The sequence below is a fragment of the Argentina silus genome, assembly GCF_951799395.1.
Source record: "Argentina silus genome assembly, chromosome: X".
Lineage (NCBI taxonomy): Eukaryota > Metazoa > Chordata > Actinopteri > Argentiniformes > Argentinidae > Argentina > Argentina silus.
In genome coordinates this window covers 40,828,079-40,854,286 of record NC_139653.1, presented here as the reverse complement: position 1 = coordinate 40,854,286, position 26,208 = coordinate 40,828,079, and the positions used below count along the sequence as shown (strand labels likewise).

Sequence of the window (26,208 nt, the reverse complement as noted above, 5' to 3'; positions counted from 1 at the left end):
TGTGTCCCTTGTTGTAAAACTCCAGGAGGGGGTATGAACATTGAGCGCAATTCCGCAACCCCCTCCAGTCTGGGATATAAACGGATCAACAACACTGCTCATCCTCTCTCAACTTGTTCTGCTCCGAACCGGGCTCTGTCAATCACGCAGGTAGGAATAGGTGTTCAATACCATTACAGCATTATGTCAACAGTATGTCATACATTGTTTCAAAGGCAATTCTGTCCGTAATGGTTGGTCAAGCGTTTTCTATCCCTAGAGTTGTGTGTGCGTGGGAATGTTTCAAAGATGCTAGAAGCAGACAGTCGGCTGCATAGGCGGCGGGATGATGGAACATGGCGGCAGGAGCAGGGCTCGAAAGCTTAGTAAATCCCTCAGACAACATTATCCTGTTGCTATTTGTAACACCAGACTCGTCCCCGCTGTCATGTATCCTATTTCGTATTGCCAGGTTAGCAATAGCAAAACACTAGGGGAAATTAGGAAGTAAAGCTGTGTAAACACTTGAGTATTTCTATGTCCTGTATTTTGGTTATAGACTGCCCTGTGCAACTCAAACAAAACAGACAAGGTAAGCATGGAATTGGTTTACCCAGCACTACCCACACACTATGTTGCCTGTCTGGCAAATTAATTAGTCCTCAACCTTGACCAAGTGGGCTGACTATAATGTTATATAGAGTTGAGTTTGTGTCCTGGTAATTCATGACATTGTCATGGTTCAAATGTGACTTAAGATCCGCTGCCACTACCCTGCTGGCAATGGCTGGCACAGTATTCACCAGATAAGCTGCATTTGGTACTTTCCCCCTGCATGTACCCTGTGCAGGCAAGCATAATGCAGCAGTCTGGGTCAGAAATGGCTGCTGTTCTCTCAATGGGAAGAATCATGACAAAATGGAGGGATCTGACTGACTAAGGCTCTAAGTTAGTCAGCGTAAAAGGAGGCTATTCAGTGACATAAGAGCTGTTTGTCTCAATGCCCTTACTGCTGAGCTGAGCTGTGACTGTGGAAAGGAGGGATAACTTGCTAGCCAGCTAAGTGAAAGAGGAGAGCAGTGGTGTGGAGGGATGAGTGGAGAGGAAGAAAGGCAGAGTGTGTGTGTTTGTGTATGTGCGTTTGTCTAGAGCTTGACGTAGGGGTTGTGCCCACTGAGGTGATACCCATTTTCCTAAGATTGATTACAAAAGCTGTCAGCAACTGCAGGTGTCATACAAGAGGTCCTTAGAAAGTGATACACATCACCGTCTATACAGACACACACAGAGTGTGTGTTTGTTTGTCATGTCTACAGTCCCACGATGACATCCGACCAGAATGTGAAATTACTCTGCGTCATTCCATATGTGAATGCTGTATTCATTAAGTTGTTCTTACAAGTTTTGCTGAGGCAGTAGCTGTGGGGGTTATTATGCAAAAAGTAGTCAGCTCGAGTGTTCTTGTCCATGGTGCTGTAATGTTGTGCCTTGCTGAGTGTCTTTGCCCATGTGAAGCCGTACAGCTCTACTGACTGTGCCATGTTCTCCTCCCGTAGACTTACTCACTGTCACTTTAACCAGCCAGCCATGGGCAAGGAGAAGCTCCACATCAACATTGTGGTGATCGGCCATGTGGACTCTGGCAAGTCCACCACCACCGGCCACCTCATCTATAAGTGCGGTGGCATCGACAAGAGGACCATCGAGAAGTTTGAGAAGGAGGCCGCTGAGGTGAGAGGGAGGAGTTGGTAGGAGGGGCCCCTCTTCAAACAAATCACCCCATCAAGCCTTCATAAACCCTTTAGAAAGCCCACACAGATGCATTGTAAATCATGTGAAAATGTCATGCAATACAATGAGTAATGAATACAAAAAATAATGAATGCTTGCCTTGAATGATGTACAAATTGGCAATGTTAATATTGTCAAGAAAAGAGATACTGACACGATAATCTCCTAGGTAATGCAGTTCATTACCTATGGATGTGACATATTAATGACAAGTGACGTGTGTGTGTGTGTGTGTGTGTGTGTGTGTGTGTGTGTGTGTGTGTGTGGTTTCTTCAGATGGGGAAGGGCTCCTTTAAGTATGCATGGGTGCTTGACAAGCTGAAGGCAGAGAGAGAGCGTGGTATCACCATCGATATCTCTCTGTGGAAGTTTGAGACCAGCAAGTACTATGTGACCATTATCGACGCTCCTGGACACAGAGACTTCATCAAGAACATGATCACAGGAACCTCCCAGGTCTGAACCACTATGATATGGTCCATATTTACAAACACACACAAACATGCACACTTACTCACACACACTTACATGCACACTCACTCACACAAACAGTCTCTCTCTCACACACTCACACACATTCCTATTCTCTGGTATTTCCAGGCTGACTGTGCAGTGTTGATCGTTGCGGCTGGGGTGGGCGAGTTTGAGGCCGGCATCTCAAAGAACGGACAGACCCGCGAGCACGCCCTCCTGGCCTACACCCTGGGGGTCAAGCAGCTCATCGTGGGGGTCAACAAGATGGACTCCACCGAGCCTACCTACAGCCAGAAGCGCTACGAGGAGATTGTGAAGGAAGTCAGCACCTACATTAAGAAGATTGGCTACAACCCTGACACGGTGGCCTTTGTGCCCATCTCTGGCTGGAACGGAGATAACATGCTGGAGGCCAGCCCTAATGTGAGTTTGACCAGGAGCACTGACCAGAAGGAGCTAGCTATGAGTATGTGTTTGACAGGATTCAAACAGCTTGGAGTGTTCGGGTCTCAGGCAAGGTAATGGGAGAGTGGTCCCCAAACACCTCTGACATTTAGTAATGGTGGTCCCCAACTACCTCTGACAGTACACCTACTAATGGTGGTCCCCAATCACCTCTGATAGCACACCTAGTAATGGTGGTCCCCAACACTAAGTAATGGGGGTACCCAACACCTAGTAATGGTGGTACCCAACCACCTCTGACACCTAGTAATGTTTTTTATCAGTATTGAAAATGGAGGTAGGAATGTGTGCAACCTGCTTACCACTATCAGTTTAAGAAAACACAGAGAAACCATAGAAATATTTTTGCACTATGCTACCCCCATGGGAGAAGGTTGAAGCTGAAAATGAAATGATAAAAACAGTAGTTGCATAACATGCTTGATGCTTGATTATTTTGCTTTGTACTGAGCAGCCATATATGTCCCCTGTGTGCTCAGATGACCTGGTTTAAGGGATGGAAAATCACCAGAAAGGATGGGAATGCATCGGGGACCACCCTGCTTGAAGCTCTGGACGCCATCCAGCCCCCGTCCCGACCCACCGACAAACCCCTCCGCCTCCCCCTGCAGGATGTCTACAAGATTGGAGGTGAGTGTTGATAATGATGGTGATGAGGACGATGTGGATTCTCCCCCCCCCCCCCCCCCTCTCTCTCTCTGGCTCTTTTCCCCCTATCACTTTCTTTCTCTTTCTCACACTCCCCCCCACCAATCTCTCTCTTGTCATCTCTCTCCCTCTCTCAGGTATTGGCACAGTGCCAGTGGGTCGGGTGGAGACGGGCCTGCTGAAGCCTGGCATGGTGGTGACCTTTGCCCCCGTCAACGTGACCACAGAGGTGAAGTCTGTGGAGATGCATCATGAGGCCCTGACTGAGGCTGTGCCTGGCGACAACGTGGGCTTCAATGTGAAGAACGTGTCTGTCAAGGACATTCGCCGTGGAAACGTGGCTGGAGACAGCAAGAACGACCCACCCATGGAGGCAGCCATCTTCACCGCTCAGGTGGGCGTGGTGCCGTTGATCCCCAGTCACTAATGATTTACACTTACAGTTGCTATTATTAATAATCTAATATTCAGCTGTGCTATCAATCCCTTTATTTAAAATGTTCTTCTCCCTTTTGAGATTCATCTATTTGTAGAGCTGCGTGATGAGCTGGAGAACTGTTTCTGTCAGCAAAGAGGCCATCATTGAATCTCATAGCCTGGGTCGAAAATGTTATTTTCTTTTAAATACCTAAGGTGAGCTTGATTTAGCTTGCCTATCGCACTGTTGGGAGGGGTTTTCACTTGTGGGAATATTCAATTGGTTCCATTACACCGGGCAAGCTGAATCAAGTACACCTCAAGTATTTCAAAGCTAACAAATAATGTTATACTATTTCGACTCATGTCAATGTTGTCAAGTCTTCATAGTAAACAGATTATGAAAGCCTGTGTTGACTGTATCTGGTGTATCTCCTCCACAGGTGATCATCCTGAACCACCCTGGTCAGATCAGTGCCGGCTACGCCCCTGTGCTGGACTGCCACACCGCCCACATCGCCTGCAAGTTCGCTGAGCTCAAGGAGAAGATTGACCGCCGCTCAGGCAAGAAGCTGGAGGACAACCCCAAGGCCCTGAAGTCAGGGGACGCTGCCATCGTGGACATGGTCCCGGGGAAGCCTATGTGTGTGGAGAGCTTCTCCGAGTACCCACCACTGGGTGAGTACTGCTCTCATCATGTTGAACAGGACCAAATTTATGCACCCACCAGTCTTGTGAGATATGTGGTTACCAAGGAAGGGAGGAAGATGATATGCATAATCAATATCACCTCAAATATTTCGGAGGCTGAATGAACTCTGGTCAATGCTGAGCCTGACACAGTCTAGTCAGAACTTTTACTGGGCTTTCGAGTTATGTATATCTGAATGAGGTCTGATCCATGATGCCAGGGCTCAAGTGGTATGCTGTTATAATCACAAAGCTTTAGTTTATTTTTCTTTTGAATTGTGTTTCTTGAAGACAAACTTACCACTTGAGCATCCCTCTCCCACCCTCTCTCCTCCCCCCACTCCCCTTCCTCTCTCTCTCTCCCTCCCTTCCTGTCCGCAGGTCGTTTTGCGGTACGCGACATGCGTCAGACCGTGGCGGTAGGGGTGATTAAGGCTGTGGAGAAGAAAGCACCCACCACGGGCAAGGTCACCAAGTCCGCTCAGAAGGCCCAGAAGAACAAATGAATGTTGTGCTGCACTGCCGACTTAAGAGTCACCAATGGCAGAGCAGTGGTCACCCAACCCCAAACCCCTACTGGCTGCTTCAACTCCATAGTCAAAGACTGGTTAATAATCACAATGCATCGCAAAAGTATCAGGAGGAAAGAAAAAAATAAAGCCTAGTCCTTAAGACGGCAGTCAATCTTTATCCATTTCAAAGTTAATAGTCATATTTATTTATTTTCATTGTTATAGCACATTGCTTGTTTTAAATGTGTACTATTGAATAGGTTACTGACCATGCCCCTCTACAGATGTGTGAAGTACTATACCCGTTGAGAGGAGTGGCTCTCCCTGGAGTGCAGTTATAGGCCACTCCTCACGTTGTCTGTAAGATGTCTTCCTTTTAGTGTTTGTTTCAAAATACCAGGTGCTCTAAAGTAGCCTATAGTAATAATACTGTTGAAGTAGGAATTTAGAGAAAAAATAACTTCATATGCAGTGTTATACTGTAGCTTTAATGGAAACATAAAAAGAGAAACATTGCAAATTTGTCTAATTCTTGGCACATTGAGTAGACCAATCGTTTTGATTGACGTTTTGCTAACCTTGTGCTTGCACTGGAAAACTTTTAATTGGCATTAGGTGCTGTAACTTACAATGTTCAAGATGGCAAGAGCCTCTTCCTGACATTAAAAATGTTTCAATCAACCAGTTTTATCTGCTTGTTACTAATTTATTGAACAGTAAATGTGATTGGGAACCGCATCTTTGGTTGAAGATTTTTACATTAATGTTTATCATTTATTCAGGTGAGCCTTTACTGTTGCTGAATTTAATATTGGCACTAGCTGCTATCCCCTAGCCACACTTGTAAATCTGAAAGGATTGGTATAAGAAATTACGGTTAACCTATCAAAAGGGGCAATAGGTGGAGCAATTGCCTTATCGTTTGCATATCAAAGCCTTTTTCAGGGGGGTTGGGTCAATTTATAATAAATAGGTTGGGCCCGACTTTGAATCAGCATACATTTCGAAAGGGGAGTGCACAAAGTTTTCACTTCATAACGGAAATACATATTCATTGGAGGACGGGGATTTTGCATTCCCTTTGTGGGAGGCCTTGGTTCAGATTCCACTAGAGATGTATGCTAAAACCTCACATGGAGAGGAGATCACACAGGACGTTAGGCAACAGATCTACGGCACTCGTCTCTGCACGACTGAACGAGGCTTTCCAGTTAGAGGAAGAGCCCTTCCCAGAGGCATTCAACGGCGTCAGACAGCAACTCCGCGGGATATAGCCTGTCTGATTCGGCCTCTTTCATCCTGCCCGCCTCCGCATTACCTACACGGCGTAGAGAAGGACTTTCAGTCGCCAGAGGAGGCCCAGGTCTACATTCGAGGGGAACATTCCACTGCACTCTGCCACAGTTAACGACTGACTGCTTTATTTCATGTGAAGATATGTTGATGGGCCTGGACTGGTAGCTTTACTCGGCTTCTCTGATTATGTTGACTAATCTGGTGAGTTAACTCTAGTCTTACAGGCCATTTCGCAGTGCATTCTTCTTTTATTTTGTTCTCCTTTCACATGTACCAGCAGACTCGTTAACAGTATAGTCGGTCCCAATATTATTGTGTCTAACGGCGATCAGTATCAGCAGTACCGTTACCCATACCACTACCCTAGGCTACCCTAAATGTTTTGTTAATAATTTATGTTGTGCGAGGGGCGAGTATATTACACGGTGGACTAGGCCATTCACTACTGCATTAAAAAAAAAAAAAGATAATACATCCCTTGTGCAATACCCGTCTTCAGTTCCATGTTACTGTTTTCATTGATGACTTTGCACTAGGGGTTACCAAGTAAAGAATTGTCTATTGTTCTCAGACTTTGTGACTGTATGATATAATTTGTGCACAATGCACACGTTTTTTACTCGTGATCAATCAGTGGAAGGCCTAGAGTGGCATGTTGGGCGAACTATTTCACATCTCCACCATTATAACTATACTATGAGGGCTAAACAAGAATTATTGCCATGCAACTTTGTATTTGTCTCTCCCACCATTGCCCCCTCCCAACAATCTCAGTGTTTGGTTTGGTATATATACATATTGTATGTGTATATGTATATTATTTTTATTTTTATTTTTTTACCCTATTACTAGGGCCAAAGTATATTTGGATGGATATGTTTGTTCCTTCTGGTTCCGATCCACTTTACAATATCCTGAATTTAAGCATATTTAAAAGGTGTTTAATAGCAATACATTGATATTCACACCTCAATGTTTTCCAGCCTATTGGTTACTAGTGCCCAATCCACCTACTGGCCTTGGCGGCTCAATGCATTGCTCCTCACAGATGAACATTTTGTGGCCTTTTTACCAACTCAAATGTATCTTTTTTTAGATGTCAACCAGACCCCTGGGATGTACACATCCACTGTTTGGGAAGCATTGTAGGCGTACCAAAGAGGTCAGATAATGTCTTATAATGCACTGGGGAGAAAATCCCAAACTAGACGCCTCAGTGAATTGACAGAAAGAATCTCTGACCTAGACTCAAGATTGGCATTTTCACCATCACCAGTGGCAATTAAAGAACGCCTTACACTCCAAACCGAATTTGACCTTATCACAACTCAACAAGTTGGGAATTTTCTGATGAAATCCCGTCATATATCCTATGAAGACAGGGATAAGAATGGGAAGATTCTAGCATACCAGCTACACCAAAAAGCTGCAAGTCAGGCAATATCTGAGGTTCTGGATGAGTGGCACAAAATGTATTCATCATTCACAGATCAACTCCCATTCTTTCAGATTCTACTCTAATCTATACACATCTAAGTCATTAAGGGATGATACCTTGATGGATACATTTTTTCAGAATTTGGAGGTTCTTAAAGTGGACCCTGGGACAGCAGCTGAATCGGAGCCATCATTCTCAGTGGAAGAGATCGCAATGGCGGTCAGAAGTATGCAGAGCGGGAAACTCCCTGGACCTGACGGGTATCCTACAGAGTTTTATAATATAATATATAATATAGTTCTCAGAACGCCCATCCCCGTTGTTACTCTCAGTATTCGAAGAATCAATGGCAGCTAGCTCACTACCCAAAACACATCGCCAGGCAACCATCTCACTCATGTAAAAAAATATATAAAGTACCACTAGAATGCAGCTCTTATCTCCCAATAAGTTCTCTACTCCTCCCCCATGTCAGTTGTACGTACAAGTAACAATATCTCCTCTTATTTTAATCTACAACGTGGGACCAGACAGGCGTGCTGTTTGTCTCCGCTTTTGTTTGCCATTGCAATCAAACCATTAGCGGGATACAAAGGGGTGGGAGGGAGCATTGAGTTTCTGTTTATGCAGATAATATGTTGCTATACTTATCTGACCCCTCTTCATCTCTACCCGAGGTGCTGGATTGATTGGGTGAATTTGGCAAAATATCCGGCTAACATGCAAAAAAGCGAACTGATGCCCAATAATTTGGCAGCTAGGTGGGCCTCCTTTGATGTAGTGCCCTTCAAAATGTCCAGGCAGAAATGTTTATATCTAGGTGTGTGGGTCAAGTACAGCTTCAAAGATCTGTTTCAGGCAAATCCCCCCCCCCCCCCCCCTTTGTCCCACTTGATACAGGATGTAGAGCACTGGGATATACTGCCTCTTTCACTGGGAAGGAAAATCAGTACAATTTAAGTGAGTACATTGCCCAAGTTTTTTTTTAATCTATTTCAGTGTATTCTCATCTTTCTGACTAGATTTATTACATTAGATAAGCAATTATCTACATCCAGTGTCCACACATCTGTAAATCCATAAAAATCCGTAATCCAAGTGTCCTGCAGAGATCACACACAGGTATGGCTTTGCCTAATTTCCAACAATATTACTGGGCAGCCAACATTAGAATGATGCTGTTTTGGAGTGATTTGGATGAGTGTGGACGATGCAGGCACTGCACCAGACTGGCTTATTCTAGAGAAAGCTTCCTGTGAATACGCCTCACTGTCTGCTTTACTGCTCCAAGTTGCCCCTGGCTGACCTGTCTCCAAATATACTACCAATCCAGTAGTTAGCCATTCTTTTAAAATTTGGAGACAGTTCAGACAGGCATTCAACATCAATGATCTCTCAAGATTCAAGATTCTTTATTTGTCACGTGCATACAAGTATACAGTGAAATGCAAAAGTGACAGTGCCACAGAGTAGTGCAACAATAAGTTTTAAAATAGAATAAAATAGAAGTACTAAAAAATATAAACAGTATGAACAGTATAACTCTCTATACCAGCATCGATCGTAGGGAACCATATGTTTCCCCCATCACTGTTGGATGGAGCTTTTAGTACTTGGCATAGGAATGGGGTGTGTTAACTTAAGGATATGTATATTGATAGCACCTTTGCGTCGTTTGATCAGATTGTGCAGAAATTGCAATATCTTGATCTATTTTTTTTTTTTTTTTTAGATAATTACAAATTTGCAGTTACAAATTATATTTTTGGGGAATTCTATTCCAATTCGAGCCAGCTCCACTCATAGCTCTCAGATTCACTCCTAGGCTCTATTGTTGACATTAATCCAAATGGTAGAGGTATTATAGGTTTGATATGTGTTGTTGAATACATATAATAACAGCTCCCTGCGCCCTCTCAAGGGCAATGGGAGGGGGATTTGGGTGCAGAGATTACAGACTCTCTGTGGTTGAGGGTGTTGGAGAGCATACACTCTTCTTCAGTCTGTATGAGGCATGCTGTTATTCAATTTAAGATAGTCCACCGGCGTCACTGGTCCAAGGATAAATTGTCACAAATTAAACCTGACCTGGACCCTACGTGTGACTGTTGTAGACAGGCTCCTGCCAGATTTGTAGTTTCCAACTATTATAGATTCCCTCTTTCTTGACAGGCGTAATGACCTTGTATAGCACAGTGCCATGCAACTGGCTGGTCTGTGAACAAAACCAGGTTGCTGGTATCCCCATTTTTATATAGGTCAACAAACATGGTCTCTGGCGTCTCTTCCAGTAGCTTCTGCTCATGTGTTTTGCATGCATTTTCATTTTTGGCCTCTGGGGGGTAGCGAAAAGGCACTGTCTCAGCACTGAGGAGCTCCCTAGTAGAGGGCTGCATTGGGATTGCGTCCCGCCGGGTCCCGCGGGACCCAACGCAAATCTTGCGGGAGCGGGCGGTTTGAACTTTGCTGCGGGCGGGAACGGGCGGCTAAAAAAAACACTGCGGGATCGGGATGTAGTCTAGGCTAGCGACAATGGAGATCACTGTTAATGATGTGGAAAAGGTTTGCATCTAACTTTCGGTCAGGTAGCCTATGAACTTTGTAAATTATCCATCAAGCTCCACAATTATCATGTTAACATTAAATCAGATAGATTTGTATAGGACAACTAAGATATCATCAGGCAAACACTATCGCCTAGCTTCGGAAGCTCTGGAAGTGCTGCTCACATTTCACGTACGGCTCTGACGAAATAGAAGCGCTTTCCCTAACCGCGTCAAAATACATGAAGGCCAGGGAAACGAAACAAACAACCCCATGAATCTCTTTATTAATAGCCTATAAAATTACGTGTTTTCTCCTGCGGGACGGGAGAAGACACAAAATCAATGCATCTCTATTATTGTGCGGGCAGAAATTCTCAGAGTTTTGCGGACACGGGCGGGAGTGGACATACACACTGCGGGAGCGGGCGGGAGTGGACATACACACTGCGGGAGCGGGCGGGAGTGTAACACGCACCCTGCGGTCGCGGGCGGTAATGGTCAGAAATTCAGTGAGAGCGGGCGGGAGCGGGATGAAGAAAACAGTCCCGCGCTGGGCTCTACTCCCTAGCCTCTGCTGTTGCTACACTCATCTAGAGTGAGGGGGAAAAACTCTTCACTGTAGCTACTAGCTAGCCAGTTCTAGCTTTGACATAGTTCTATAACATTTGCCTCTTGATTTTTCTCTTGGAGAAGTTTATGGTTTGCTACTGGGTAAGGGTTAGGGTTAGGGCTAAACTCACTCAATATTTTTTAAAGAAGATCAGTTTCCTCTGCTGAGTGTTAGCTGGCTAGGTTCTTGCTGTGGAAATCCTCTTCACCTCTTGCCCTGATTAAAAGTTTTTTTTTTTTTTTATAATTTTTTTGTGATTAAATTATTGTAGAGTTTGGTTCTTGTGAAAGCAAATGTGTTAATATCATTTTAAAACAACAAACACTGCAAAAGATTCAGGAGCTCATTTTCATGCTGTTGCTCGCCTCTCACTCTCTCTCACACACACACACACACACACACACACACACACAGATAAATAGTCTATACAGGTATGTAAAGATACCTATCACCACTGTTTATCTCAAGTGTAGAGGCTAATATTCTAGTGAGCTTCACAGTTTTTCTCTTGTTGGGTCCCAGATTTCTGACCTAGACGAATTTGTGATATTGACTGTGCCTGTGAAAAGGGTGGCCATACATCTTTTTGGCAATACTGGGGCCTAACCCTATAGCGTGGCATTCAAATGACAACCACAGACACATCTGTTGGATCGCTTTCTGCAAGAGGATAAAGCCCTCTCTGCCACCAATATGCTTAAAGAGTTCAGAGAACGGGTTAAAAAGTGTGTTGGATCAGGTGTGTACACTGACATGAGCATGGCTCAGAAAGATCCCATCAAATGTAGATGTTCTATGGTGGTGTTTGTCTAAAATGTGTTTCCAATATGTGGCCTACCTTTGCCAATAAGATGTATTGCATTTCTTTTAGCAGATGTAAAGTTGGAGAGGCAATGACCGGGCTGCTCGGCAGTGATATTGCTGTTAACGTGCACAGGGTCTGCAGCACTGATTTTACTGGAAATGGTCCTTGGGCTAGAGGTCGAAGGAAGATGGCCCAAATCGTAAAGGAGAGCTTTCCAATAATCAACTGGCTCGGGACGAAAGTGAAGAGGCGTTTCATGTTTCAGCCGTACTACCTCGTTCTGAAGTTCGAGGGAAAGAGCACATTGGAACTTAATGGGCTCGGTGCTAAAGGTAGGCCCTATATTCCATTTGGCAACGTGATGTAATTTAAATGAATGATTACTAAAAGCGATTAGCCTATGGCTTCAAACACTGCAGAAATTTATAATGTGAAAAAAGCAGATTTTATTAAGTTAATCAACCCTCCCCTTCTGCAATTAGTTTTTTACATTTTTGATGAACAACAACACAGTTGGTGTGTATATGATGGCCAGTGGTGCTTTTTAATGTATCCCTAAAAAATAAACAAGTTATGCACATGTTATGATTGTGGAATTATCATTTTATATGTCATTTCTAAGTAAATTACAAGTAATTTTGTTATTGTAAATACAAGGTTTTCTTTAAATAATCTTTTTGTTTAACATTTACTTAAAAAGCAATGTAATGGACATTGAGAATTGAAGGAGGGGAAAAGATTTTTTTCAAGTTTTTTATTTACAGTAATTCACATTTTAGTTTAACAGCTCGAGTCAAGATTGCTACTCATAAAGCTAGCTCATAGCCATTCAAACAAACACAACACTTTCATTTTCTATGAAACACAACCAACAACTAATTGTGCCAATGCTAGAAAACACGAACAGGTTGAAGTTCAAAATTCCAGAACTTAGAGGTTAAGAGTTACTTCTTCCTTTTATGTAAAAAGAGGAAGTTAATATTATTAGAAACCATTACTCGGCTAAGAAAAAAACTAAATTTGACCACAAAGTCTTCATAAGACCGACTGGATTTGGTTTTCTCTTTATATAAGACTAATTCAATTGAAGCAGGCCTTATTCTCAGGATGTTAACAAAGAGTATTAGCAGTTATGAGAAGTACTCTAGGTGTTTTGTGTGTATTGGACAAGAGAGATGATGTAACAATTTTTATCTGGCTGGAGGTTTTGGTCATAAAACCCCATTGCGGATGGGGTACCACATAATTGAAAGGTTCCTGGTTCGATTCCGACCCTCGACACGTCTTGCATGTCATCCCCCCTCTCTCTCCCATCCTTCCTGTCAATCTCTACTGTCTCTATCACAATAAAGAAGAAATGCCCTAAAAACATATTTAAAAAAAAAAAAAAAAAAAAACCCCATCGCATCCAGTTAATCTGATTAATCCAGTCCAGGTGCCTCCAGGGACATTCCAGTTACTGCTAGACCACATTCTGACTCATCAACGGTCTTACTGGGAATGTGTGTGGCTTATTCTCTCTGTCAGGTAATGGGTCACAATTTGTGTCTCTCCATACAGTAAAATAAATAAAGAAGATGTGAAGATGCTTTTGTTCATACTAAAAGAGCTGTTTATTTCTACAACAATTTGACCACAAGTAAAACCAAAGTATGCTATTTAATTGTGAAGATACTGTTCAATAAATGGGAGGGCAATGACGCCAAATAAGTCTGTTTTCATTGCCTGTGAACACAACGATTGGTCCCCTCTCTTCACGTCTTGTAGATTCTGTCCTAAATGTGTGTCTGTGGGTATACTGTATAAGGTATAAGTGTGTTTATGTGTATTGTGAGTTTACCTGTTATAGTCTAACTAGGGGTTCTGATCTATCTTCTGTGTCCCTCCTTTCTCTTCCCTCCCCTTCTCCTCTTCCTCCTTTCTCTTCTCTCCCCTCCTCTTCTTCCTCCTTTCTCTTCCCTCCCCTCCTCTTCTTCCTCCTTCTCTCTGACCTGTCATATCTCTCCACCATCAGCACTCTAACTCCTCGGGTACCTAGAACTACAAACTCCACAAGAGCAGATGTGAAGCCAACACTGTACCTGTGCTCCTTACTGTGCTCCTGACAATACTGTTTTAATATGGATAAGGTGTATGTGGGACGGATCGTGTAGGGGTCCTTTACAGTCTTTTGTGCTATTTGGAGGATGTGTGTATGGCATCGTCACACACACACACACACACACACATTGAACACAACCAGGATAAAGGTTTTCTCGAATAGTAGGTTTATCCCCCTCTCCTCTTTTACCAACCCTATGTTTTCATATTAAAAAATGTATACGTTTTAATAATGTTTTCCCTCAGACTTGGTTTCACCAAGACCGCAATGGTGATGTGCTGATATGAAGGAGACGCTGGAGTATGTCATTATCAGTGACATTGGTTTGAAGTGTCCTTTGTGTGGCATTGACATTTTATTTCAATCAAAAATACCCAGGGGAATTACATACAGTAAAGAAGAGTGAGAAACACTTACAAATGCTACAGGCAACAGAGGCAAGGAGTACATTCAAAACCTCAATCCAAGACCGTTTAGAAATAACATAATAATTACTACAGCACCTGCAGTTACAGCAATAGACTGAAATACATTATGTAGAACAGCACAGAAGCATCTATATAGTGTTCAATTTGAGATGTACCATCATTAACTTTTACACAGCTACTTGTCTGATAATAACAAATGATTTCTTCTCTCTCTCACACACACACACACACACACCCACACACACACTCTCACTCTCACACACTGATGTAGTCAGACTTGCTGGCAGGCAGGTCCTCCTGGATGACACTGGTGGTTAGAGAGGAGTAGAGCCTGTAGCCGTCAATGTAGCACCACTCCCTCTCTTTCATCTTCCGCCCCTCTACCTCCATCTCCATAGAGAGTTCTCGCTGCTTCTTGGGTGTTGCTCCCAGCTTGACTGACGGGCATCTCTGGGACCTCCAGTAGTTTCTGTCGGAAGGTGGAACTTCCTGTTTTGAGTAAAACTCAGTCTCTGGGTCCAGGGACAAGTCCTCACCTCCCTCTGTGTCTCCCCTCTCCTCTCCCGGCCCCTTGGCCAGTCTGCTAGACTGAGATGGGGCCTTGTGTGTTTTAGTCTTGGTCGTTGTCAGCTGTACCTTCTGCTGCCTCTGGGTGGTGCTGTACACAGACCTGGGCACTGGCCTGGCCTTAAAAATCCTCCTCTCTTCTTTAGGTGTGAGGTGACTAAGCTCCGCCTCAATCCTTTGCTCCCTCTTCTTCCTCTCCCTCTCCAGGAAGCTAAACGGCCATGTGGGGGGGGTTCCCTGCTGATTAGTGCTTGTGACCTGGTTGCTATGGTTGCCACCACGGTTACTGCTGCCACTGCGGCTGAGCTGTTGGCTAGGCCGCTGGCTAGGATGGCGGCTGATGATGTCATATAGTGGAAGGCCAGTGTGAGCAGGGGCAGGCGAGGCCCGGAATTTCTTCGCACACTCCCGAAGCTCGTCCAACTCCTGCCGCAGAAGTGAGTTCTCCAGCTCCATCTCAGAGCGTGTCCGCATCTGACGCCGCTTCTTCTCCTCCTCCCGCAGCATCATCTGGAAGGGCTTGGGCACAGTAACCCTGGAGTCGTGGGCACGGACCCTGCTCTCATCTCGCCTCTCCAATTTCCCCTGGCTTCCCTGGCTTTTCAGGCAGCCCCCGGGCTGGTTCTTTGAAAGCTTATTGGCTGGCATCCCTCTTAGGTCGGTCTGTGTAACCCTGAAGGTTTGATCCTTGTACAAGGCCCTGGGTTGGTCCTCCAGCTCCAGCTCAGCATAGTCATCCTCCCTGCAGCCCTCTGATTGGTCCGACACACTGGAGGTGTCGTTGAAGTTAAGCTCTTCATCAGAGAGGATTCTCTGCAGTCGCCTTACTGGCATGGAACCAGTACTATCCAACTTCACACTGAGAGAAAGTAGAAGATTGAACAAGCCATTAGGAGCAGTTTTATGGATGTAAATATTTACATGTTTAATTCGAGTTAAACTGTGATGATGAACAATGATCAGCTAAGCATGTTTCAAACAAAAAGCATTTTAAACCTTGGTTGATCCTTCACATCTCTTGTCTCTCTCTCCAAATGACTCTCCTCGCCCGCTTGGTCCCTTGTGACCTTTGACTTGCCAATGTACATCTTCTCCAGCTCGGCCATGTTCCTCAGGTGGGTTATCTTGAGCTCCTCCAGCCTCCTGTAGTACTCCTGGTTGGAGAAGTAGACCCGGCGCAGTGCAGCCCCCTCTTGACTGCAGTCTTCCAGAGAGATAGAGCTACGTATCCCGACACCAACTCTCCCTCCCTCACTGCCCTCCGAATCCTGATTGAAAATGTATAAATAATTGGTGACATTTTTCTTTGTGAGTTTAGCATTGGTAATATAGACCTGTTTTAGTGTTGAAATAATATATGTTTGGCAATAATGGTCGTGTTTTATTAATGGAAATATATAGTTTCAGAAAAGTAGTCAGACTATTCTCAATAGAAGGTTTAGGAACATTGATTATTTGTACATTGCTAGAATCTAGGAATGTATGTGTCGAATTTAATAATGATCTGATCATAGTTTGGAGATTGAACAAGATTGAAACACTGCCATGAAAAACAATCAGGTATAATGGAGTCATGCAAAAACAAAGATATTCAATAAACAAAGTATTTATTATGTTTTATGTTTACTACCTACCAAAGACTGAAAGCGACTGAAAAGTCTTTTGAAATTACAGCAACACATTATTTTGTTACAACACTCACATTAACACACTCAGGCGTGAAGCATTTTAGACCTCACCTCATTGCTATGCTCCACTTCTCTCGTAGTGCAGGAGTCCCACTCTCTGCCATACAAAGCCAGTAGCTCGTTATTTTGCAGAGATTGTGAACGGTACATCATTGCTATCTTTGTTTCTTCCAATAATAAACTCCCAGACGTTTTAAAGAAGCTCTTATACGTGGCAGTTTTATTCCGATTGCATGTCTAGTCTTGTATCACCAAGTTAGCGCGCTGACCTCCCAAGCAAATAGCACACCACAGTCAATGTGGGGCATCATTAAGTCACTAACATACACACACACACTCTATCTATCTATCTGTGTGTGTGTGTGTGTGTGTGTGTGTGTGTGTGTGTGTGTGTGTGTGTGTGTGTGTGTGCGCGTCTCCCTCTCTCAAACACACATACAGTACACGCACATAAGAAGAGATCATCCTCTTAGGGCCAGCAGGAGTCATGATTTTACTGTCAGGAGTGTGATTTAACAGCTGCTCCCCATATGGCTCTGTTTGGCTTAACGTGTTATAAGACCAACAGACATGATTCAAAGTGAGATAGCCGTTTATGTCCCAGTGAACTCCTTCATTCAGATTTAGAGATTAACAGCCTAACAGTATAAATGTACACACAGTTGTACACACAGTTGTCCACAAGTTCTGTTCCACTTAATCAGACATATGGTAATGTGATTGAATGCAGGTAACAGTATTTGGCATTGATTCGACTTCTGGTCTGGTAGGGCTCGCGCCTGGTCACAAGCCAAGTTGGTGAGAACCCTACCCAGTGGCAGATGATGCACAGCTTGCAGATAAGCCAAGGTGAAGGGAGGAGAACAGGGTGGTGGCGGGAGGTGGGAGACTGTAGGTACAAACAAGGTGTGTGTGTGTGTGTGCTGGTTTTATACTCTGGGTAGGTGGAGTTATTGATTGGTATAAACTGTTTGTTTGACTGCGTTTGTAACAGGTGTTGGTCTGATTGTATTCTTGTGGGACTACTCCTAGAAATAGTTGTTTTTTGAATTGTTTTTTGAAGTTTCGGGACATCTGATTGAGCTTGCCCAGTGTAATGGAACCAAATGGAATGGTCCCAAAAATGCTATTCTTGTAGATGGATTTGGTGGCTCCAGGCATGTGATTTAAATGTATTTAAATGTGACTGAGACAAAGATCATCTGATCTTCCATCGTGAATGGTGATCAATGCCCCCCCCTCTCAGCCCGGACACCTATTTTCAGTTGAATGAGCAAGCCTTGGAGACGTCCGGAAGACATCGCACCTCGACTGTTGTCAATTCCTTTGCTATATAGCATATAATGTAGGCCAACAGGCCTCTCCCGTTGATGTCTCTGATGTCCTATTGTTAGGATGGTATTTAAGGACAAGGATAGCAAGATTTTCTTTGAGTTTCTTGAGGTAGCCTATGGGAACCAGTGTCCTGTGTGTCCTTGACACACATAGCGTTAAACATATGGTTAAACTTCCATTTGTTTGCTACAGTTATATGTACCTGAAACTGTTAAATTGGTTAATTTGTTGATACTCTATTCTCATTCTTCCTATGTGCATTAATTGTGCGCTAGACATAATCGTAACCAGGCTATCCCATTTAATGTCTAATGTTCGGGAGATCACAGACTGCAAAACCAAATCCCCCCACTCTATAGATGACCTCAGACTTGCAAATGACTTGAATGACTTCTACTGTAGTTTCGACAGACAATGGACCAGTCCTGACTCTGACCCACACACCTCCACAGCTATCACACTTCTTCTTCCCAGCCTGGACAGAGACATTACCCCCCCCCCCCCCCCCCTACACAATGGACCCAGACAGCCGCCTCCCCCCCATAACACCTCTCTCCATCCAGGAGAGAGACGTCAACAAACTGTTAAAAGAGACAGAACCCCCGCAAGGCAGCTGGACCAGATGCTGTATCCCCCTCCACACTGAAGCACTGTGCAGACCAGCTGTCTCCAGTGTTCACAGACATCTTTAACACCTCACTGGTTGAATGCATGGTACCTGCCTGCTTCAAAACATCCACCATCATCCCCATTCCTAAAAAGCCGAGGATCACAGGCCTTAATGACCACAGACCAGTCGTCCTGACCTCTGTGGTAATGAAGACCTTTGAGTGCCTCATGCTGACCCACCTTAAGGCCATCACCAAACCCCTCCTAGACCCACTGCAGTTTGCCTATAGAGCCAACAGGTCTGTAGACGACGCAGTCAACATGGGACTCCACTTCATCCTCCAGCACCTAGACTCCCACCGGCACCTACGCCAGGATCCTGTTTGTGGACTTCAGCTCCACATTCAACACCACCGCCCCAGCTCTTCTCCAAGACAAGCTATCCCAGCTGAGCGTGCCTGAGCCCACCTGCAGGTGGATCACTGACTTTCTGACAGACAGGAAGCAGCAGGTACGGCTGGGCAAGCTTGTCTTGGAGCCCCGGACCATCAGCACTGGAGCCCCACAGGGCTGTGTGCTCTCTCCTCTATTCTTCTCCCTCTACACCAACAGCTGCACCTCTAGCCACCCTTCTGTCAAACTCCTGATGTTCGTGGACGACACAACCCTCATTGAAATAATCTCCAATGGGGATGAGTCCGCCTACAGAAAGGAAGTTGACAGCCTGGCTTCCTGGTGCAGCCAGAACAACTTGGAGCTGAACACTCTAAAAACTGTAAAGATGTTAGTAGACTTCAGCAGAAGCCCAGCCCCAACCACCCCCCTCATTATATGTGACTCCCCAGTTAACACTGTGGAGTCATTCAAATTCCTGGGGAAAATAATTCCACAGGACCTCAGGTGGGCGAAGAACATCACCTCCACCATCAAGAACGGCCAGCAGAGGATGTTCTTCCTGCGGCAGCTGAAGAAATTCAACATGCCGCAGAAAGTGATGGTCGAGTTCTAGACCACCATCATTGAGTCCATCCTCGGCTCATCGATCACCGTCTGGTTCGCAGCCTCCACTGCCAAGGACAAAGGCAGGCTGCAGCGGACCATTCAGTCATCCGAGAAGGTCATCGGCTGCAACCTCTCCTGGACCTGTTCCACTCCAGGATCAGTAAGAGAGCAGGAAAGATCATCGCTGATCCTTCTCATCCTGGTCACCACCTCTTCCATAGACTTCCATCCGACAAAAGGTTCCGGTCTATCAAAACCTTGCGCCACCTGAACAGTTTCTTCCCCATGGCAGTGGGGCTCACAAACAAGCTCCCTGCCTCTCACTGACTCTGGGACTTCCACTCCCCCCCCCCCCCCCCCACCCCACCCCACCCCACCCCGTCACACACACACACACACACACACACACACACACACACACACACACACACACACACACACACACAATGCACTGACAGTGTAATTTATATTTATTTAAATTCATTCTAATTTATAGTGTACATGCTCCATACCCATTTCACAGCCTCTATCCTCATTGCCTCTTAGCCTCGCAGAGCCTACATAATTTATTGTTTTATTGTTCTATTTTGTAAATTATTTTTGGGCTATTTTGTTAATATTTTGCTTTTTGTAAATTTCTTGTCAATATTTTGCTTATATATATATTATATATATTGTTGTTTTTTATGTCCCATGCACCAACCTCACCAAGTTAATTTCCTGTATGTGGAAATATACTTGGCCAAATAAAAGAATTCTGATTCTGATTCTGATTCTGATATGCATCGTTAACAACAGGTAGAGTCGGCTTCAGGTATTGGACCAAGCACAAACCCCTCGTGATTCATTGTAACTTGAGAGCATGATGGTAGCGTTTTGGGTATTCTTGATGGAATCTAGGATCCGATATGATTGAGTATCTGTCACACAGGGATGAGGTAATCATTATTAATCATTATTAACCATAACATATATGTTGGAGTCAGATACAACGTAATGTTAACTTGTGTTAGTTGGTCATGTGACCCTTTGTCTGTAGAGTCCACTGTATCATTCTCATAACCGTCTGAAGTGGTACTGGGGAATAAATATGTGTCTTTATTCTTAACCCGTCCAGTCCTTTCTCTATCCTTCAGTGATTTTCATCCAATTCTTCAATTCGTAGCCCAAATGAGGCACTGGACACACTAAATCAAGCGTTCCTTAAAAAATGAAAAGAAAACAAATAACATTTTGACTCAGGATTGCTCTGCAGTCTGCACCTACAGTGTGTGTTGATTTACAGCATCTGACATTGAGCAAGTGCAACTTTGCTAAGCTGTCTCTAACCAGGTTGAAGATGGATGTCACAGACACTCACACAACCCCCTGTCCATCTGTGTCCTGTCTCTCCATCTGCCTGAGTGAGCCTACCACACATAAAAACCTCTCTTACACACACACACACACACACACACACACACACACACACACACACAAGAAATAGGTTTCACCAGGATGCAGTTAAAGGGACACAATGCATGGACCAATGGGTAAGCATAATAAATATTTAAAAAGATAATACAATGCTGCACTGACTCAAAACAATGTATTTCTCTCCACCACTGATATACATGTTGTGGAAGTTTCACCGGCCATGTTTGCCTCTCCCAGTAGATGTTTGGTGGCTTTTCATCAAGTAATATTTGGAATTGCAGTGCCCAAACTATCCACATGATGGCGCCATTGATTGCAAACTACACTACAATAAGAACCGCGTCACACCAGGAGGGAAGTTTCCCAAAAGCTTTGATAAACTAAAATAATCTGTTGCCCATAGTAGCCTATGATGGACCACAATCAGGGATGTATGTCAGATACAAAACCATGGAAAAAGCAGCTTTGGTGTGTAGCCTTCAGTCATACTAATGTGGAAGAAAAGGCGAGATAAATAGTCTCTTGCACCGATGTTGATGCAACTTTGGGGTGATGAAAGCAAACAGCCTTGCACATTTTTGCAAATTGTGCTCTTGAATATGATAAATGAGATCGTCGTAATTCAATCTTAAAAGTGCCTATGCTGGCTAAAAAAAAAATCTAATTTCATGTTTTGGAGAGGGCAGTAGGTGGCAGTGTTTGTGTTTGCTCTGACTTTCCACAGAGTTCCCGGGAAATGGGTCTGTGATGAATAGTGGCTATGTTCCATCAGGGTCAGATTAAGTAAATAGTCAGTAGAAGCACGGCCTCCACTTCAGAGAGGCTGTGTGAGTGTGCTGCGCTGACGGAAGGCACCGGCTGTTTCTCAAGAAGAGACCTCAAAAGGAGGAAACCCCCTTGCACACACGCGTGCGCACAACCTCACACACACAACCACACTGATGCACACAGGCATAGTCTACAGTCATATAACAGGCCCTCCTCAACCCATATCCTCCAGCCTTACACCAGGACTTTAAAAAACTGTTTGTTTGTTTGCTGGGGATATTCCATCCACCCTCATTACAGACCCGAGAGTCTAAATGAGAGGGTGATTGCAGGCTAAATATAACCCTCACATAACATGGCTGCCACTGTGGAGTCAGACAGCTTTCCTTTGTTTGTGGTGCATGTAGTGCCCTATACAAGAACAGCCTGTGTGAGCCTCTCAGAGTGTTTTTGATTGATTAATAGTGTTTTGTTATTGTGTGTTGTGAATAGTAACACATAGTTGTTTCTTAGATGCAATGCTGGACTTCTGAGAAAACAGACAGACAGACAGACAGATATACAGGTAGGTAGGTAGGTAGGTAGATAGACAGCTCTATATTCATGCCAAATCATGTTACTAGATCTCAGCCTTCTTTCTCACTCAGCAGATGCTAATCTTAATCACTTCCATGCTGCGGTATATATACACACACACCTACACTCACACACACACACACACACACACACACACACACACACACACACACACACACACACAGACACACACGTGGGACGTTGCATTTAACCAGAGCATGATGCAGATATCCAGCACAAGTCAAATTAATGTACAGTATTATGTATAATTAGAACTTCACTAATTCAATAAGCTCTTATCAACCCTGACTTTACTTACTGTACATTAACATGTGGGTGCTCATGTTCACTTTCAATTCAATTCAAAATGTCTAAATGTTATATGTACTGAGCCTGTATTTCAGTGATCATGTCAATTGATGGACTATTTGTTTCTATCTTTGAACCGCAGAAATCCTCAAACTCTGTCCATTGCGCTGAGAAGCCAGCTGACCTTTGAACTCGGTTTGAGGAGGGGAGGAGGGCCAAGCTCAATTTAGAACAGAGGAACAGGGCCCTGGGGAGGTTGGGATAAGAGGTTCTTCTTTCTCTCTCTCTCTCTCTCTCTCTCTCTCTCTCTCTCTCTCTCTCTCTCTCTCTTACTTTCTCTTTCTCTGTCTCTCTCTCTAATTCTGTCTGCCCTTATCGCTCTATTCTCTGTTCCTCTCTCTCCCACGCTCTTACTCTCTTTACTCTGTTTCTCTCTCACATTCTCACTAAACCGCCCTGACAAACAGCTCACTACCACTTCTCTTATTGATTTCTGCGGACGACAAGCAAACAGGCAGGCAGGCAGGCAGGCAGACAAGACAAGACAGGCAGACAGGCAGGCAGGCAGGCAGACAGAGAGCAGGAGAAGGAGACCCATTGCCTTTTATAGCCACATGGTTTCGCACTCTGAACCAAACACACTTAGAAGCAGGATGCATCTGAAGCCTGCAGCATAGTTGATGCCCTGCCTTCCTAAGCTCATCCCCACTTCCCATATATCGTGTTTACATATCTGCAGAATTGCCAGATGCCAGACATGCCCTCTCCTCTCCTTAAAGGTACATGCTGCAAGCTATTGCTGTGAATTTAAATTGTATCTCTCACACATATTAATTAATTTCTCACACCATTAAACTATGAAATCCTAGGTGGTGAAGGAATCTGAATCACAGGAACTGGTCCTGTGAATCGATGTCTGTCTTGACTTCTTATTGAACTTCCATTCTATTTCTTACACTTTGTTGTGACCGACTATGTTTTATGTATGTAACAGAAGGTTTAACTATGTCACAGTTATGTCCCTTTGGGGGTGGGGGGGTGTGTGGCGGGGGGAGGGGGAAGGGAGCTCATGGACAACTGATACTGGCTGTGTTTTGAGAACATAAGATAGGTGGGGAATTTAGACAATGATGCCCCCGCGGCGAGATACAAGTGTCACAGGACTAGTTATCTGTCCTCTCCCCGCACATGGTTTTGAAGGTCTTTTCAGTATATAACAAATTATTTTTCATAATTTTATAATTAAATCCAATTATTTTTAATTACAAATTATAATTATTTTCTCTGTTTTCGTCAGAGTCTTTGGGAACTGTGGCTTCCAGTAAACAACTATTCTATTTCACATGGGGTATGTTGTTGCTCTCTCCTTGCAAGTTTTTCTTTCTGTTGATTGTATTTTACTTGAACTGAATTGAGTATTGAATAAACAATAATAAATTATTAATTTGATTTATCCCAATTTATGAGACACTGGTGTCAGTCTCACATTCTTTATTTCGAGTGAAAAAGTGAATACCTACAGTGGGCACCAACGTTTCAAAGCATTAATAAATAACCTACATACCCAGGCTTTTGCTTTTTGGAGTGGAGATAGTATCACTACACCCCTCTATGTCATTTAGTGATTATGAAGGTGCAAGGATTGTCTCGTATATTTTTTAAGAAAAGTGTCACCAATGCCATCTTTGATATGCACTCTATGCACATGGGCAGGACACAAGGTGTCTATCTTTCTGTGATGTCTGTGATGCCTCTGAATCAGATACAGTCTCAATACAGACCCACCCATGGCACTGCTATCCAGATAAAGCTGTACTCTGGCCAATGACAGAATGGGTTGGTTGCACCCTAAAGGAAATGGCTTATTACTAACTGGGTTTAATTTGCAATTGGAGGGTTGTTTGGTGTGTGTGTGTGTGTGTGTGTGTGTGTGTGTGTGTGTGTGTGTGTGCACGCATGGGTGTGTGTGCGTGCGTGCGCGCATGGGTGTGTGTACGCGTGCGTGGACCTGTGCATGTGTGTATTTGTTTCATGTTTGTTGCTCTTGCCAAACATCCTTGATGTCGATCCAGCGACAAGTCAAGTCCCTTTGTTCCCCAGATCTTTTCCTCTTCTATCTAAATAACACAATGTTAGTGTCCTGTTGCTGCTTTCATTAGTTTAGTTGGCTCCTTTGAATGTATATGGCAGAGCCAGTCCTTCTGTCTGTCCAAACAGTCCTGCAGGACCAGTTATTCATTTACAGTGCATCTGTTGCTGGTTCATGTAATCTTACACTGCCATCCATCATAATCAACATCTTTATTGGACATACTGTGCATATGGGGTTGAGCACCATCTTATGTTCATATTTCTTCTTTCCTGATTGTATAGGTATAGTATATGTATTTGGCCTGTATCATATTTCAAGCTTTCATGCTTTTGTGTGCTGACAACGTCACACAGAAACACATGATTTTGTGTTTTTCAAATTCATTCATGCATTTGGGTATTGTTAAGTTTATTGCATGGAAACATGTGATTTAATTTTCAACTCTGACTTCAAAATCCTTTACTGAGTGGTTGGGAATGTGGCAAGCACGTTACAGGTCAACCACCCTTTGCTAACGCACTTCTGCCTCCCAATGAGGAGAAACGAATGTGGTGTGAGATTCATTTTCGAGATTTCACATCATATCCTGTTCTGTTAACTGACTGTGGTTAGCAGCTTTAACCGTCTCACATTTCCTTGTGCAGATTTCCTCCCCCAGCTTACAATGGGTCTTTAACTTACTTCTAAACCCAGTAGAGTGTATTGACTTCCATTGTCAAAATATATTTATCCTCTAAAACCATAATCCCAAAAGTTGTTCTGGTTGTTTATTTGTCGATTGATATTGTGTGTGTTTGTGGCCCTGACATTGGCCCCTCAAAATGCACCCTTCCTGCTTGTTGAGGAAATGACTGGTCGCACAAGGATGGAGACATACACTCACCGGCCACTTTAACTGCTCAACTGCTTGGTAACGCAAATATCTAATCAGCAATCACATGGCAGCAACTCAATGCATTTAGGCATGTAGACATGGTCAAGACGACCTGCTGAAGTTCAAACCGAGCATCAGGTTGGGGAAGAAAGGTGATTTAAGTGACTTTGAACGTGGTATAGTTGTTGGTGCCAGACGGGCTGGTCTGAGTATTTCAGAAACTGCTGATCTACTGGGATTTTCACGCACAACCATCTCTAGGGTTTACAGAGAATGGTCCGAAAAAGAGAAAATATCCAGTGAGCGGCAGTTCTCTAGGCGAAAATGCCTTGTTGATGCCAGAGGTCAGAGGAGAATGGCCAGACTGGTTCGAGATGAAAGGCAACAGTAACTGAAATAACCACTGTTACAACCAAGGTATGCAGAAGACCATCTCTGAATGCACAACAGTCGAACCTTGAAGCAGATGGGCTACAAAAGGGGGTCCAACCCAGTACTAGCAAGGTGTACCTAATGAAGTGGCCTGTGAGTGTGAGAGAGAGAGAGAGAGAGAGAGAGAGAGAGAGAGAGAGAGAGAGAGAGAGAGAGAGAGAGAGAGAGAGAGAGAGAGAGAGAGAGAACCCCATTAACATCATACTGTAGGTGGGAGGAGAACACTTTCCTGACTTTAACAGTACAGCAGCAGTCCTGTATGTTCAAAAAGGAAGCATTCTCACTAACATCACGGGCTCTACTTTAACGTTGTAAAAACCAGTGTTACCGTAAACACGAG

At 44.0% G+C, this 26,208-nt stretch overlaps 1 protein-coding gene across 1 annotated transcript; it reads left to right on the top strand.

The window, feature by feature from the left end:
- The first annotated feature begins 84 nt into the window (after positions 1 to 84).
- LOC310823130 (elongation factor 1-alpha, somatic form) lies at positions 85 to 5,035 on the top strand. The gene is made up of 8 exons (XM_083695876.1): positions 85 to 150; positions 1,536 to 1,710; positions 2,047 to 2,226; positions 2,371 to 2,667; positions 3,189 to 3,339; positions 3,495 to 3,751; positions 4,218 to 4,452; positions 4,846 to 5,035. Exons 2-8 carry the CDS (start codon positions 1,567 to 1,569, stop codon positions 4,968 to 4,970), a joined length of 1,389 nt encoding a protein of 462 aa, XP_083552002.1. The 5' UTR covers positions 85 to 150; positions 1,536 to 1,566; the 3' UTR covers positions 4,971 to 5,035.
- Positions 5,036 to 26,208: the final 21,173 nt, after the last annotated feature.